Source organism: Pterocles gutturalis, unplaced genomic scaffold (genome assembly GCF_000699245.1).
Source record: "Pterocles gutturalis isolate BGI_N339 unplaced genomic scaffold, ASM69924v1 scaffold9333, whole genome shotgun sequence".
Lineage (NCBI taxonomy): Eukaryota > Metazoa > Chordata > Aves > Pterocliformes > Pteroclidae > Pterocles > Pterocles gutturalis.
The window spans coordinates 34,668-50,007 of NW_010125789.1; the positions used below are offsets into that span (position 1 = coordinate 34,668).

The 15,340-nt window shown below is 37.2% G+C and overlaps 1 protein-coding gene across 1 annotated transcript in view; it reads left to right on the forward strand.

The window, feature by feature from the left end:
• The window catches only part of USH2A (Usher syndrome 2A (autosomal recessive, mild)), a 132,634-nt gene that overhangs the window by 22,734 nt on the left and 94,560 nt on the right, over positions 1–15,340 (forward strand). The window contains exons 5-10 of the mRNA XM_010078723.1: positions 55–177; positions 2,723–2,886; positions 4,993–5,202; positions 6,547–6,749; positions 8,629–8,741; positions 14,721–14,919. Of these exons, the coding sequence (XP_010077025.1) occupies positions 55–177; positions 2,723–2,886; positions 4,993–5,202; positions 6,547–6,749; positions 8,629–8,741; positions 14,721–14,919 (1,012 nt within the window). The remainder of the gene's footprint in view (positions 1–54; positions 178–2,722; positions 2,887–4,992; positions 5,203–6,546; positions 6,750–8,628; positions 8,742–14,720; positions 14,920–15,340) is intronic.

The following is a 15,340-nucleotide window of genomic DNA, read 5'->3' on the forward strand; positions in this document are numbered from 1 at the left end:
GTGTAATAACATTAGTTGAGATAATCCTGGTGTTCTGCTTGTCTTTTGTGTTAGATATGAGCTCCTGAGACGTAAAATCCAGCAACCACTTGCATCAAATCCCCCTGAAGATTTAAATCTGTGGCACAATATTTACTCAGGAACTCAGTGGTTTTATGAAGATAAGGGTCTTAGCAGGTGAGATTACAAAAACTATAAAAACAAATGCTGGCATTTTGTACAGTGTATGTTTAATAGTTCAAAGTATTTCTTGTGTCTTTATGTAGTGAACATATTAATTATGTAATGAAATATTTTTGTCATCATCTTTGGTATTAATCATTCTAATATGCAGGGATTTAATATTAGTCTGACATTCTTGACTGATATATTATTTTGCTCTGAAAAACAAATGAAAATAAAGATCTTGTGAAATTTTAGCATTGATATGCTCATGTAATCAAACACATTTAATTTATGTGCACGTGTGCTGTAGATTTGTGTGTTGGCAAAAGTCATAGCACAGCCGGAATGAATGTTTGAAAGTCCTAGCTTGGTTTCAGCATTGTTTTTGTTACCTGGTTTTAAATTGCAAATTAACAATTGCTTTACTATCTCCAAAGGCAAGAAGAGTATTTCTCGCACTCTCAGCAAATCTAATTTAAGAGGAGCTTTGTGTTAGCTTCATTATAGTTAAATGCAGAGTGTTGAGAGTGGGGAAATGGAGGGTGGGTTCTGCTTCTCAGTATGTTGCAGATCTACTGTGTGATATAGAGCAAGGCATTTGCACTTGATCAACCTTAGTTTCTGCATCTCGAAGTAAAGGCTACCACCCTTAAGACAAGCAAATGCACACAGTAAGAACCTGTAACAGAAGATTCAGCATAGTTTCTGCATTGGTTTTTTTTTGTAGGTAAAGTCTTGGGAAAACACTCATGGATGGTTTCAGGATGTGCGTGTTCTCTGTGCTTGTGTGCTGGCGTGCTTTGAGCGCTGCGTGTTAATCGTTGCCCGTCCAATACCTCTACATTGCTTCTCCTTACTTTGATAAAACCTGTGTGAGCATCCCTCATGAGCACAATGTGAACCAGCAGAATATGACCTCTGCTCCTGGCTCTTGTATAGACTGAGCCAAGCCAAGGGCTACTGCTTCTGGCTTGTCGCTGCCTACTTGCTGAAAGTCACTGCTCATTTCATGCGGGGGCAATAAATTCTGTCAGGATCTCAGTGGCAAGTCATTAGGCACAATAACCTTTTGGGTTGAATAAACTGTGGCCATAAAAGTATGCCTAACCCTCAGATACACCTGAACACTTCTTTTGGGGAAGGTTCTGCAACCTGCAGCTGTGTTTTTGCAGTCAACAACGCGGGATGAGTTTGTGGCTGAAGAGAAGATGCTGCAGAGAGACTCAAGCCTCATTTTTCACAGAAAGAAAATCTATGTATCAGCATTTATTTTCATTTGTGTCATGTTTTAAGCATGTTTCAGAATTATTGAATTTTTGTTATGTTCCTGCCAGCAGTCTGTTTCCACAATGATTTTTTTTTTTCAGATGGCTTTTTTATTTCTGGCAGGCTAAGCCAAATTTCTTTTACTTTCATTGTTGGAAATATGGATCAGAGAATGAATCTCAAATTCTGATCATTAAATGGCAAGAATAGATTCCATTCATCTTTGATTGCATCTGTGCTACAGTGGCCAAGAGAATACTACATGTCTGCAAGTGACAGAAAGTGCAGAGAGGGAAATAAGATGTGCTATGTACATTGACACTGTTCTTCTACGATGCTTATCATTACCGTTGGAGCTAGTGAGCTCCCATTAGTTTGCTTTCTTCTCAGTGGCACTGTTAAAGCTTAGCTCTTTTGAAAATCAGACTAGATGGTTGCATAATGTAGAGTGCTATAGTAAACCGGTAAAAGAAAAAAAAAAAGTAAATATACTATGTGAGTGATTTTTCTTTTTGTAGAAAAATCTCTAATATTAGGCATTTACTGTATGTTTCTTTATTGCATTTGTAGATGGTTATCCCAAAGTGCTGCAGCTTCAGTGAAAATTTGAACAAGATGATCCTGTGTTTCTCTGACTGCACAGTTTTGTGGGCGGCTTTTTATGATGCAATTAATTTTGAGATTATGAAATCTCATTTAAAATACATTAATATGCCATTTGATATATGAAGAAATTATGGAGTGACAGTCACTTGGTTTACTAAATATACGCAAAGTATTTAGTAAATCTGTAAGTTGAACATACACAGTTCTGAAGAAAATTACTTTATTAAATGAGTTTACATTCCTAAGCACTTCATTTGGACGTTTTTGTAGTGGGAAGGTCCTGGCTGTGTGGTGAATAGGTTTTACAAATGAGACTGCAAGTTAAAATCAATGGGTTTCCCAAAAGAGGAAAAAAGCCTCATTTGATTAAATTCTGATCCAAATTTTGGCAGGTTGCCACTGCTGTAATTACATATTGAATTGAGCTATAATCTCTCAACACCTCAGAAGCTACAACCACGAAGTAAAAGAATGTGTTTTATTTTGGTTACCATGTTAATCGTGCTGAATTATTTCCAAAGAATAGACACCTCTTCTAGAGTCTTCATTGGTGCAAACCATGCAGCTGAATTTTTCGGACTGGGGCAGGAGAAACAACAAAACTTTGGCACAGGCAGAAGGTTTGCAGCAAATGTTTCTGTGTCTGCATTTTTCATTCCATTTAATTATTTTTAAAATGTCGTAGGTACACAACATACGAGTACAAGCTCATAGTGCACAACGAGGTAGGTTATACATCAAGCGAGGAAGTGATAGCTACTACATTAGCGGGATTACCAGAGAAAGGAAGTATCCTCGTTGCACGTGCTGTTAATCACACTGCTGTAGAGGTGGAATGGTCCAAACCAAGTAAGTGTGCTTAGTATTTATTCCAGTAACTAGATGTTAACTTGCCATCACTTACGTTGGCCTGCCTTGCTCTCATAGGAAACACAGTCCTTGTCTTGATTTATCATATACCTAAGTGTCCTTGAAAGGTGAGGAAAGAAATAGGAAAAAAACCTGCACATTTTGCTATTTCTCAGTCATGTTTGAATTTGTTATATGCTATTTCTGCAGAATGAGAATAGTGAAGTGAAGAAATAGTGTAAACTCATGAGAGATCTGTAAGGTATCAGTACGCAAAATCCTGTTGTCGTTGTGGTATATTTCATATCTTTGCATGGAAGTTTACATATACATTCCTTCAGGATGAGAGGATCCCCTTTCTCTCTCTTTTTGCTATGCTCCTTCAAATGAATTTAGCCATTTTCTCTAGTTGGTTTGCTAATACAGCAGTGGGGAATTTCTTCATGACTTACATGCAAATGATTTTATAAGGATTGGGTGCTGAATTACAACAAATGTAGTCTCTTTATTTTATAATTGCATGCCTGAAGTAAGCATGCTTATAAAAACTGACAAATGTAATAGATCTGAAGCAGCTCCCTGAAGTTTCATTACCTTAGTAATCTAAACCCCTGACCTTCTCGATGTAGGTAATGCAATCTGGTTTTATGTTCATTCATACCTTAGAAATTTTCTTCATATATGTTTGTGAATGCAAAGGTTAAACACTAAGGGCCATTCATTATTTGAAAACCTTATCATGTTTTATTACTTCTTATGTTGCAATAAGCATATTAACTATTTTGTATACCTAGGTTTCATTGTCTTGTAGTATTAGTTTTTGAAATTATTTTCTTGCTTTCTTTGGGAACTTGAAGTCCTTAATGTCAGTTGCCTCGCTAACTTTCTTTTTCTGGAAAACGTACTGATGGTTTCGGACTTCTAAGGATTTGACACTTGTACCACTTAACAATAACAAATATCACTCTTAAGAATTTCTGTGACAAAGCTGTACTATTAAATCTGAAAATATGCTTTTGGCTTTTATCAATGCTATTTCCCAGTCAGTTGCGTCCTGTTCAGTGGTACAGTGTGTCATCTAAAGCAATATGTGTCAGTGTCATAATTATTCTTTTCATCTTGGTGCCTACTAGAAACGCAGTTGCATTTGATCAGATCTGAACTTAGACTGTTTGACAAAGGACAGATAAGATACAGACTATATCTGGGTTACTAAAATGGAGAAGCAAGGCTTGCCTGCAGTCCTGATTTACCCACCAGCTCAGACCAATGAATGTCCTTCCCTGTAGCCAGAAAATCGTACTGGTTTGTTGGGTTTTTTTCTTCCTTTCACTGGGGAAACTAGTGCTGAGCAAAACACGTTTTAGGAAGAAACATGAGGAGTTGTGTTTTTCCCCTGTAAATATAATGCTTTGGAGTATATTACAGGTTTCCATGTAGATGATGCTATCATGCTTGTTCTAAAATAATAACACGTAGATTGTAATTTTCACTCTGGCAGAAAGGTCATCTGTGTAAAGTTGAATGTAACTGTAATTTAAGACATAGACACATGCCCCTTATTCGTGGCTAGAGGACTAACACAGGAATTCAGTATTTTTGGGATGGGGTAGGGACGTTTTGGTTTTTTTTTTTTTTTTTTTGAAGGGAAGGAGCAAAAAGTGAAAAAAATCTTTGAGGTTTCCATCTTAAACTAGTGCCTTAGAAGGAAGTGGGCAAACCACATTGCTCTATCTGGGTGAAAGCCATCCTTTCCCAGTGGCAAGCTGCAAGGTCCATGCACCACTGCTAGCAGTGGGTTTCACCTGTTGTTTACTTCGCAGATTCCATTGTCATCATGGGGATGTCTAGAGACAGAAAGCTTTCTTCAGTATTAAATAGGATGATGAACTGGTAACAATTTTGACAAGGTTAAAAGAGCAGTCTGCATCTCTGTTTACAAGGGTGAAATTGAAGGCACTTGATGGAATCTTTGCTTTTTTTTTTTTTAAATAAGGGGGTCTGCATAAAATGTGCTTTTCTCTTCACAATAAATGTTGTTGATAAAAACTTGCTGACTGAGTACTTCCCAGCTGATCTCCCAATGTTTTTCCTTTCTTTTCTTAGCACTACAAGATTTGCAAGGAGATGTTGCATATTACACCCTCTTCTTGAATTCTACTGATGACAGAAGATCTCTGAGGATCCAGGCTGATGTAAACTCTGTGGTCATAGGTGATTTGCAGCCCAACACAGAGTATCAGATATTTTTTCAAGTTTTTAACGGAGCCCACGGCATCAGCAGTGAAGTTGTGCGTGTGACTACCTCAGATGGAGGTTGGTTAGCAGTGAATGCAGCTTGGCTTAAAATCTGAGAATGAAATTGATTGATTTTTGTTAGGGTTGAGATCAGTCATCCTTCCATTATAAAATTTCCGGTATAAAAGGAAAAAGGGCTAAAACGCTAAAATGCTTAAGTGCTGCTTGTCATCATGTGGTAGATCAATAAACCATCCCACAGAGACAGAAGCAAAAGCTCTAATAGCAGATATTAACCCAGTTTGTTCTCATCTTCTCCTGTATATTCCTATCTGTCTGCACTAAGTTTGGAACTGAGTTCATATCAATAAATGGTGGAATTTAGAAACAGTTAATGGGTTTTTTAAAAGATTTGCTTTGTGAAGCGATATGCTTTTGACATGACAGTCATACACAGGGCCTTTCATGAGTCACCAGAAACCCTAGGTGTAAGTTCAGCCTCAAAGAAAAATTTTTGAGTCATTTCTATGTCAGTGGGCAAGTGCAGGGGAGGGGAGGAGGAATAAAATAAAAAGAAAATTTTGAATCCAAAATGTGTTTAGAATAGTCTTCCTAATATTTTTGCTTTAGAAAGTCTCATTATAAACATTACAATATCATTACCTCAGAAGCAAGTGTTCCAGGTCATTAGCAAAGCACTTTAAGTAAGGATTCCATTTCCTTTCTCATGCCAAAGGTCAGCACCTTTTGTTTATAAAATAGAAACCATTGCAAGGATAATTTTTCAACTGGTAAAGATGGGTTCTTATGATAAAAATAGGTCTTTGCATGGTTATTTCAGACATGCTTAGATAATTATGTAATTTAACGCTAAGGAAGGTGTTGGGTTTTTTCTTTTTAAATAAGTGTTAGACTTCATCATTACCTATAGTAATCAACATTCAAAACCATTTACATGATGGCAGTATTGCATATTGCTTCATAGTGCTTCAGCTATGAGGCTGATAACGTCATGTTCCACCAGGCGTAAAGTATTTTGGTCTCAGGTTTTGCTTTAAAAGCAAAATGCTCTGTTTTTCTCTTTTTATTGGAAGGATTAGGATTGGGGAGACATAAAAATAATGTTTGTATGTTGGCAGTGCAGATGAGTGAATAATTTACCATCATATCTCACTGGCCACATACTACTGATGATTGACACTGTGCTGCTGCTATAAAGCATTTTACCATCAGCTCTCATGGTTTCTAACTGAGAGTATAATAAGCCAATTTACAGAAGACTACAGACTGTGATAACTTCATCAGAGGAAAGCAGATAAGCAGTGAACCCTTTGCTAAACCTAAATACTAATCTGCATTTGGTTAAACAAGTGCTTTTGCAGAGACAGCTGGAGTTTATTCAGTTTCTTCCTTTATTTCTAGAGCCTGAGGGCATGTTCCCTCCAGAGGTTGTCATCATCAACAGTACAGCTGTACGTGTCATCTGGACATCGCCTTCAAACCCGAATGGTGTTGTCACAGAGTACTCTATCTATGTAAATAATAAGCAGTACAAGACTGGAATGAACGAGCCGGGCTCCTTTCTTTTAGCAGATTTGTCTCCGTTCACTGTATACGATATACAGGTTAGAATGTCTTCTCTGGGTTGTGTAATATACATTCATTTTACATAAAATATTTGTATTTCAGAGCAAAATAGTTTCATGATTTTCTTTACATACATGGGCATGTATTTGCACTGATGTTTGTATGTATATACATAGAAGGCATAAATTTATTTTCAGCATATTTTAGGTCTGTGTACACTTTTCATAATACAGATTTCCATTATCTTTTTTCAAACCATCAAAGCTCCATTTACTTTCCCCTAAATGCTCTGTGCTACAACATTAGCAAAGCCCCAACATATATTACAAAGAGGCAAAGATTCTACTCCTACTCATTAAAAGAAAATTGCAATTGTTTTAGAAACATCAGGCATGCATAATATATCAGCACAGAGAAATAATGGTATTGCATTTGTCATCCTTTTATAGTTTTTTTTTTCTCCTTATCTTTCTGAGGAAGAAGCAGAGATGATATCTGAAATCATAGCAATACTTTTTTTTTGCTACTAATAAGTACAATATTTTCTTCTTTGCTTTTCCCTTTCTCTATTTTTGCCTCTCTATTCACATATCTAATGAAAAGCAAAATACTGTGTGCAGAATCAAAAAAAAACCAAAACTATCTTTCTATCCTTGAGTTGTATTAATATATTCAAGAAATGCAGTTTGACACTTAATTGTAACTATTCCTGTCTATTTTGTTCAGGTTCTGTTTGTGTTATATATGAGAAGGACTTAGTAGCAGGACTGTGCATACTTCGTTCTGAAAATTTGCATCCAGTTCCTACATGCTATAAATAAACATCACAGGCAGGCATACCGTAACAGATTTCTGTGTTCCAGCCCCTTTGAAACAGCAAACCTCCATCCATGAATACACATAGGACTTTCTGAATGTTGCTTGGAAATACATTTGTCTTTTCTCAATAACAATGCAAATTCAGTGTACTGCCTCACTTACAGACCCTCTCTATTAATTTACCGTGGCCACCTTCTGTTGCTTGAGATGTTAATTATTCTTCTCTTCTGCTTTCCCAGTCTTTATGCTGGACTTATATTTGCATCAATGGGATAGGTAAAACGAGAATAAGATGGTTTTCATTTTTTTCTTTTGATTCTTTTTCTTCTTTTCCTGGAAACAATATTATCTTGGATGCACGTGCATCTCACTGGTAATCTTCCTGCATTTTCGTTCTTTTTTTTTTTTTTTTGTGCTCTTTTATTTTGAGTAACTTCTCTGCTGACAATACAGAAACAAGGTTGCCATCCTTCACTAGCTATTTCACTTTGCTTCTCCTTAGTTTAATCCCAAGAATTGAAGGAATAAATTTCTATTTCTGTGGCTTTTTTTCATAATAAAATGTATGATTTTTAGTTGCATTTTTCACTTTTGGCATAATTTTCCTGAATAGACATGAAGGAATAGAAAATATTAAGGAAAAGTTATCCTTATTTTTATGTCAGAATATGTGGTAGGTGTAGAAAACTTACTCAAGACCCCAAATCAAAGTATGTTTTTTTTCAGTGTTGTGTACCAGATTCTTCATGTAAATACAGAAGAAAAAATTCACTGCAACTCTGTTGGTGATAATTTAGTAAAGAACAGCAATTAGTGCCAGAGGGCTGCACATACCCCTTTTTTGAAAAAATGTGGGAAAATGTGATACAGCGCAGTATTTCCCTGATACATGTATATATATATATATATATATACACACACACACACACACACACACACACACACTTCTCTCAAAGTTGCGGTATTTTCCTGGCAGTATGTAATCTGTTAAATAGAAAAGAATATAAAACCTTGGGTGAAGAGGGAAGTCTAAACAAGTAGCAGAGCTGAATCATTTCTGGAGCTGAATAATTGAAAATCTTGTTCTTCTTTCATCAGATTGAAGCCTGCACGGTGTATGCCTGTGTGAGAAGCAATGGGACCCAGATTACAACAGTGGAAGATGAGCCAAAGCAGCTGTCAGCACCCATTATTCACATAATTGGCTCAAGGTACTATGCTATAGGTGGCTTTCATATATCAGAGCGATTTGTGGCTGGAATGGGGACCAGAATGCAAGGTTGTCTTCTCTCAGTTGAGTAAGGTGCATAAAAGAATTTGGAATACACTTTGAAAACATTTTTCATGGTTGTTATTTTTGGTCTTGGAGTTTTTGGCCAAAAGAACAGTGGAAGAAATCTCACCCTTGGTTGATTGTACATCCCCATTTGGGTATCACTGAGCTGCGATAATAAATAAAGCATAAGCGGATGTGGTTAAGAGAAGTGTAGAGGAATGAAAATTATCACATTTTGCTGTCAGTTAAGAAGAGGAAGATTAATGCTCAGGAGCAATGTGATGCTGATAATGGAGACTTAGAATAATTGTGAGTAAAAAAAAAGTCACCCATCACAACAGTAGGAATTAGTAAGCTATCTTAAAAGGCATGCATATCTATGTCTCCTTGAACCACTGTTTGCAATGTGTCTATCCACTACATCCACAGGCATGGGCAAACTTCTTAATTGGAAAGTGAGCATCAGATTTGCAGTCCTTAGAAGCTGCCAAATAGGAGCATATACAGTGATTCTTCGGGAGTTAATATCTTCCAAAGACAGTCTCAAACTAAGCTCGCTAGCACATTTTTCAGAATTACACCAACAGTAAAACAGTTCGTCTCCTCTGTTTATGTTATTGTTCACATGATTTTATTACACTTCTAATGGAGTGTGCTTGTTAGCAGTGTTTCTTTTATAGGAAGAAAAAACCCCATTTTTTTAAATAACAAAAATCTAACATCTGAGCCTTCAGAAAAGGCCAGAAGAATGGATTTTCTTCTCCAGTCTCTTCAGGACGTTGGTTTGCTGTTTATAATTTCTAAATTTTTTCCCAATTGAGCATTTGTTTCTGTATAAGGGTGAAATTAAGCTTGCTATTTTTCTGTTACACATACAGATACAGTTAAAGCTTGTTTGGTGATAAGAACTCAATTCAGGATCTCATCTTTTGCCCTTGGCTTTAACTTATGTATGCCTTTGTCTGTATTGTCTGTACAGCAAACACTTATGCGTGTTTCTCCTATTATATATAGACTAAATATGTCATAACACGTAAATGCAAAAGGATCAAAAATGCCTTACTACTTTCTAATCTGCTCAGCTAGAAACAGACTCTGTTTCTACACTGCCTTTTCCTACATGTCATATTATCATCAGCTGTTCTTATATCCCAAAAGAATACTAACTACTGATCGATTGCCCGGACATGTCTGGCCATGGCCTACACGTGCCCCGGGTAGTTCATTTATTTGCCACGGTGGATTTGCTAGAGTGGAATTTAATCAATAGCTAATTCATTAATTCTGGTCCTCGAGTATGTAGGGATTGTGCAGTATGAAAACGACTGGCTGGCTTCAGCTTTGATTGAAATATGACAAACACTGCAGCTGACAGCTTCAGGAGGTGCTGGGCTGAATATGAATTTTACTTATTTATCCCCCATAAAAGAAAAAGCTTGGGCAAAAAAAAACCAGGTTGTGTAGACAAGAGGACATTTTAATACATATCTGTCATCAGACAGAGAAAAAAGGCATTTCTAGATTATAGGCTCACGGGAAACCTGAGATATAATACAGACTGTGCAGTTTATTGTCTTTAATTGGAATCATGGTGTTTTTCCCTCTCCTGAATCAGTTTTGGGGGCTGTATTATTGATGAGAATGCTGTAGGATAATGTCTTTGTAGCATTCACAAATAATTGTTTTAAAATTTGCCTCAAGGTGCTGCATGACATAAATTATAATTTCACCCACCAACTTTTTAGAAGTCTTTCTGATAGCAGCTCCATCCACGTTGTTCTAATGAAGGTTATACCTCCGGAGCCATTATAAATACCTTACTATTCCACCCCTTACAGTTAATAACTCAGCTTCAGGCTGAAACTTGGCACAAAAGGTCGCAGTCGTGGAATTATTATTTTATAATACCAAACTTCAAATAGAAAACAGTATGGGACCCAGTCCTGAAGTTCTAAGTCAGGTTCTGGTTTGTTATGTTTCTCATGTGGATTTTGGTTTTTTGGAAGGGGTGGGACATTGGCTATCTTTTGGTAGAAATAAAGCCTATTTAAATCAAGTATGGGGGTTTTTGTGTTTTTTTTTTTTAATTTTGTTTTGTTTTATTTTGTTGTATGCATGTGGATACTAACTTTAAGTCTGTGTAATGCATTAGGTTCTTGTGCTGTGTTGGGAAATAGTTCATTTCCCTTTAAAATCTTTTTCTTCTTTCTCTTGTTCTGTGTAATACAGCACAGTTAGTTTTTCCCCAATAACAGTACTTAGTAGCAGCTTTGTTCCTTTCAAAAACTGAAGCACGATGCAGATGTACCCTGCCAGAAATTCTGTTCAGTGCTTAATTGAAAGGGTGATGGTTCTGAAAACTAGGGGAAATCCTTCAGAGCTCCATGAAGGAAGAGAAAAGGCCCCTTTATGTACCTTAGGGCAACCAGCAGCCATGGTCAGGGTGTAACAGAAAGCTCAAAGAAGATAGAGCCATGGGAGAAAAGCTGGGTGAATTATTTGGTTTGAAGTTCAGTATCATGGAGCCTGAGAAGATTTCTGTATCAGATGCTGTTTGTGAGTGAATGAGCTGGAGAAACTACCTCAGATTAACATGTTGGTGAGGAAGATTTTAGAACAATTGGATAAAACACATAGTAATAAATTGTTGGGATGATGGTATTTGCTTGGTTCTAAAGGAGCTCAAATATGGAAGTGTCAACTACTGTGCTGTGTAAAAAATCCTTCAGATTGGTCTTGGTACTGAAGGAGTGGAAGATGAGACAATGAAGTGCAGATTTCTCCAAAGGGATCTGGGGACCAGTAAGTCTGATTTTCTGTACTGGTAAAGTGGGTAGAAAGTACAAATAAAGAAAGGGATCCAATAACTATGGGAATAAATATGAAATGCTGGGCAAGGTTGCTGTGGAGTCATGTCCAACCGGTGTGTCCAGGAAACACACAAGGTCAGGCTGGTCAAGTATGCTTAGTTCTACTGCACCTTACCTGAGGTGTCCTAGGCAGTGGTCCCGTGGAGGAAACCTGATTGCTCTGCCTACTTCAGTAATAGGAAAAACAAGGCACAGAAGGATTTCACAAATAAGTTTGTGTCAACAATAGAAGTGTAATGCTATTTACCGGACTTGATGTCCTATGTCATACTGCCTCTCTAATGAAGTTAGCGCTGCAGTCCGTGAACCAGCAGGTAGTTAACTCCTGCACAATAATGCTGAAGCAGTAGCTCAGTATGTGTGAACTTCTGATGAGGAAAGTATTTCACCCTCTGATTGTTAATAATAGTTGTTTTCCCTGTCTTAAGGATGTCGGGTGAATCTTGTGATTTTTCTGTGAAAGAAATACATGCTGAGCTCTGCAGAAAAGGCAAAATGTTCAAATCATTGCCTCAATTCTTAGGCCTAATTTGAAGTTATTTTGGAGAGATATATGACTTGCAAAACTGCAAAAACTGGCACAATACGTTGAAAATATACCCTTGAGAGTCTGAATGAAACTTGAAGAGAACAAATAATTCAAAAATATGTCTGGAAATGTTTTCTTTGCTCCTGTGATCTATACTGTGCAAAGACCAGGAGAGCGTTGCAATGGCATTTATAAAGATTGGCTTACTACCCTTCTTTTCCATATTTTTTAATTTTTTTTCTGAAGCTTATACAGTATATTTTCTTGCTTTTATGTTTTTAAGTTAGGTCACAGAATCACAGAATGTTAGAGATTGGAAGGGACCTCGAAAGATCATCTAGTCCAATCCCCCTGCCGGAGCAGGACACCTAGATCAGATCACACAAGAACGCATCCAGGCGGGCTTTGAATGTCTCCAGAGAAGGAGACTCCACAACCTCTCTGGGCAGCCTGTTCCAGTGCTCTGTCACCCTCACCGTGAAGAAGTTTTTTCTCATATTCAAGTGGAACCTCCTATGTTCCAGCTTGAACCCATTGCCCCTTGTTCTATCACTGGATGTCACAGAGAAGAGCCTGGCTCCATCCTCCTTTCACTCACCCTTTGCATATTTATAAACACTGATTAGGAGATGTATTTAACTGTACAATTGAGTAGTTTCTTATTTTTGTCTTTAGCCTTTCTTAGCAGACTTCTGCGAGAGGTCTGTACATCCTTACAGGATGGGAAGCTGAGTATACAAGTTTATAGCAGGTGTAAGGTCTTTTTAACAAGAAGTGTTAAAAATGTTCATGGTCTGGTGTTAAAGCCGGGATCAAGAGAGATCTGGGTCTTGTAACATTATGTAAATGTAGACAGGTGTGTACATGTATGCGTGTATGTTCATGTGCATGCAGTAGAATATGTAGTGGATACAAAAAAGCCATGTAGAGAATATAGAACAAAATCTATAGCTCAGATTAAGACCTTGGAATGATAATGGTGACTCTGCAAGTCACCTATGGAGTTATTCCTTCATAGGTGACACTAATTCCTGTTCTGCAAAGGCTTGCTGCTGTGTGTATTCCTCTGTTTATACCTCAAGGAAGTGAAATAATAAGTCAGTTATTCCTTATTCTGTTAAGATGTCAAAGTTTATCTCAGCAGCTGCTGTTTCACTGTAACATTTTCACTTTAAATTAATGCTAATTTATGATGTCACTGGCATTCTGGCAGTGGCTGTGTAATTGGGACATGGAGATTACAAAGAGGTACTTGGAGCCTAAGCATGTACTATGCAATGTTGTCAGTCCCTCTATTGATCTGCGTGTAGCATTGCGATCTCCTTCTCTCTACCCAAAGAGAGTCATGGTGAAAGAATTTGTCTTATGCAACATTCCAGAGTGATTATGAAAGAAATTACATCATATTTCTCTCTAAAATAATTTCAAAGTAGGCCGAAGAATTGATGCCATGATTTGAACATTTTGCCTTTTCTGCAGAGCTCAACATGTATTTCTTCTTCTAACAAGCAATCAGATTATTATTATTATTACTGTTATTATTATTATATATACTTTTTTTAAAATTTGTAATATTAAGTGAGATTTTGGAGCCAGTATCTGCACATTTTTAGTAGTGACAGGCATGCTACAGTTTAACATGATTTTTCCCTTAAGATACTTTCTTCCTTAAACTGATGATGGTCTGGTATGAAACCTGAAATCAACAACAGGATTTTGGTTTACAGTCCTTTGCAGGCTGCTACAGTCATACTTTTGCTCTTAAAGTCAGAAGTCTTGAGTCTTGTGATAAACACGTGCATTTTTAACTTCTGATTTGATGTCAATGAAAGTATTTGAGCACAGAACAGAACTAGTGCTTACTGATGCTGTCATGAGTTCTTTTAAATCTGTGCTTAAGGATACATTTCATGGCAACATACATTTTTGTATAATATTTTTGAAAGCAGGGAAAAGGCAAGATGAATCCAAATCTCTTCTAAATGGTGACTGAGCACAATGTGAGTAAGCTGCACTGGCGACAGCTCAGAGGGCAGTTAGTGGTCTTTTGCATCCTCTACCAGGTTCCTGTCGGAGAATGGAGCGGTCATGTCAGGCGTGACAATAGCTCATGTATGCCTTTGCCATAGAGCCAGGAAGGCATACTGATTCCTTTCTCCTACCACTGAAATGAAACGAGTAAAATACTGGAAAGTTTATTACACATAAGTTTCCGGATGTGTGAATGAGATGTCTTTTAAATAGTAATCTTTAAGGACTTTGATTGCATGTATGATTTATTTTCCCAGAGTATTATCACATATTGACACTTTTTTCAAACTTTTTACACCTTTTGATTGTTAAAGCAGCGGTGAACTTCAACATCCAGAGGGACATTTTGGACACTTCAAAATATTTCACTCCATGGGAACTGGTATAATATGGAACTACTATATGCTAATCCTTTAATGGAAGTACTCATAGCAGCATAATACTTTGAGTAATTTAACAGGTGTTCATTTTCTGCTTATTGTAGATCTCTTCAAATCAACTGGGCATCACCAGGACAGCCAAATGGCATTATCCTGGGATATGAACTCTTACGTAAAGCATGGCAGAGGTGTACCCCATCAAAGACTCCAAGGACCAGCAAAAGTAACGGAATGTGCATCTCATTAGAATGTAAAAAGCATGAAAATGTCTGTGGAGAAGTGTGTTATCATCCAGAGTTGAAGGTACATGTATATTCTTAAGTTAGCGATGTAATGAAAAATTATACTTTCAGGAATAAGTGTGTAAACCAAACCTCTTTAGTTATCTGAGGAAGGGAAGCGGGGCATTCTGCTTCTTTTGATATTTTAAAACCAAGGCTCTGATACATGTCTTGGAACATTTTATAGTCAAATATGGATGTTTGAGCTCAGTGCAGGGATAGCTGTGCAAAAATCTCCAGCAGTGTATGTGAGTCAGCTGATGACAAGTGATTCTGTTGTCTTGAGTCTGCGATTGTTGTCTTTGTTTCTCCTTTCAGAGAATGAACTGGTTAGCATTTATGAATGTCTTGCATTAATGCTTTGGTTTGGAGCAATAGCACAGGTCTGAAGTGAATCCCCAGATTGTTTTCATTTACTACATGCTGGTTCAGGGTAGAAGTGG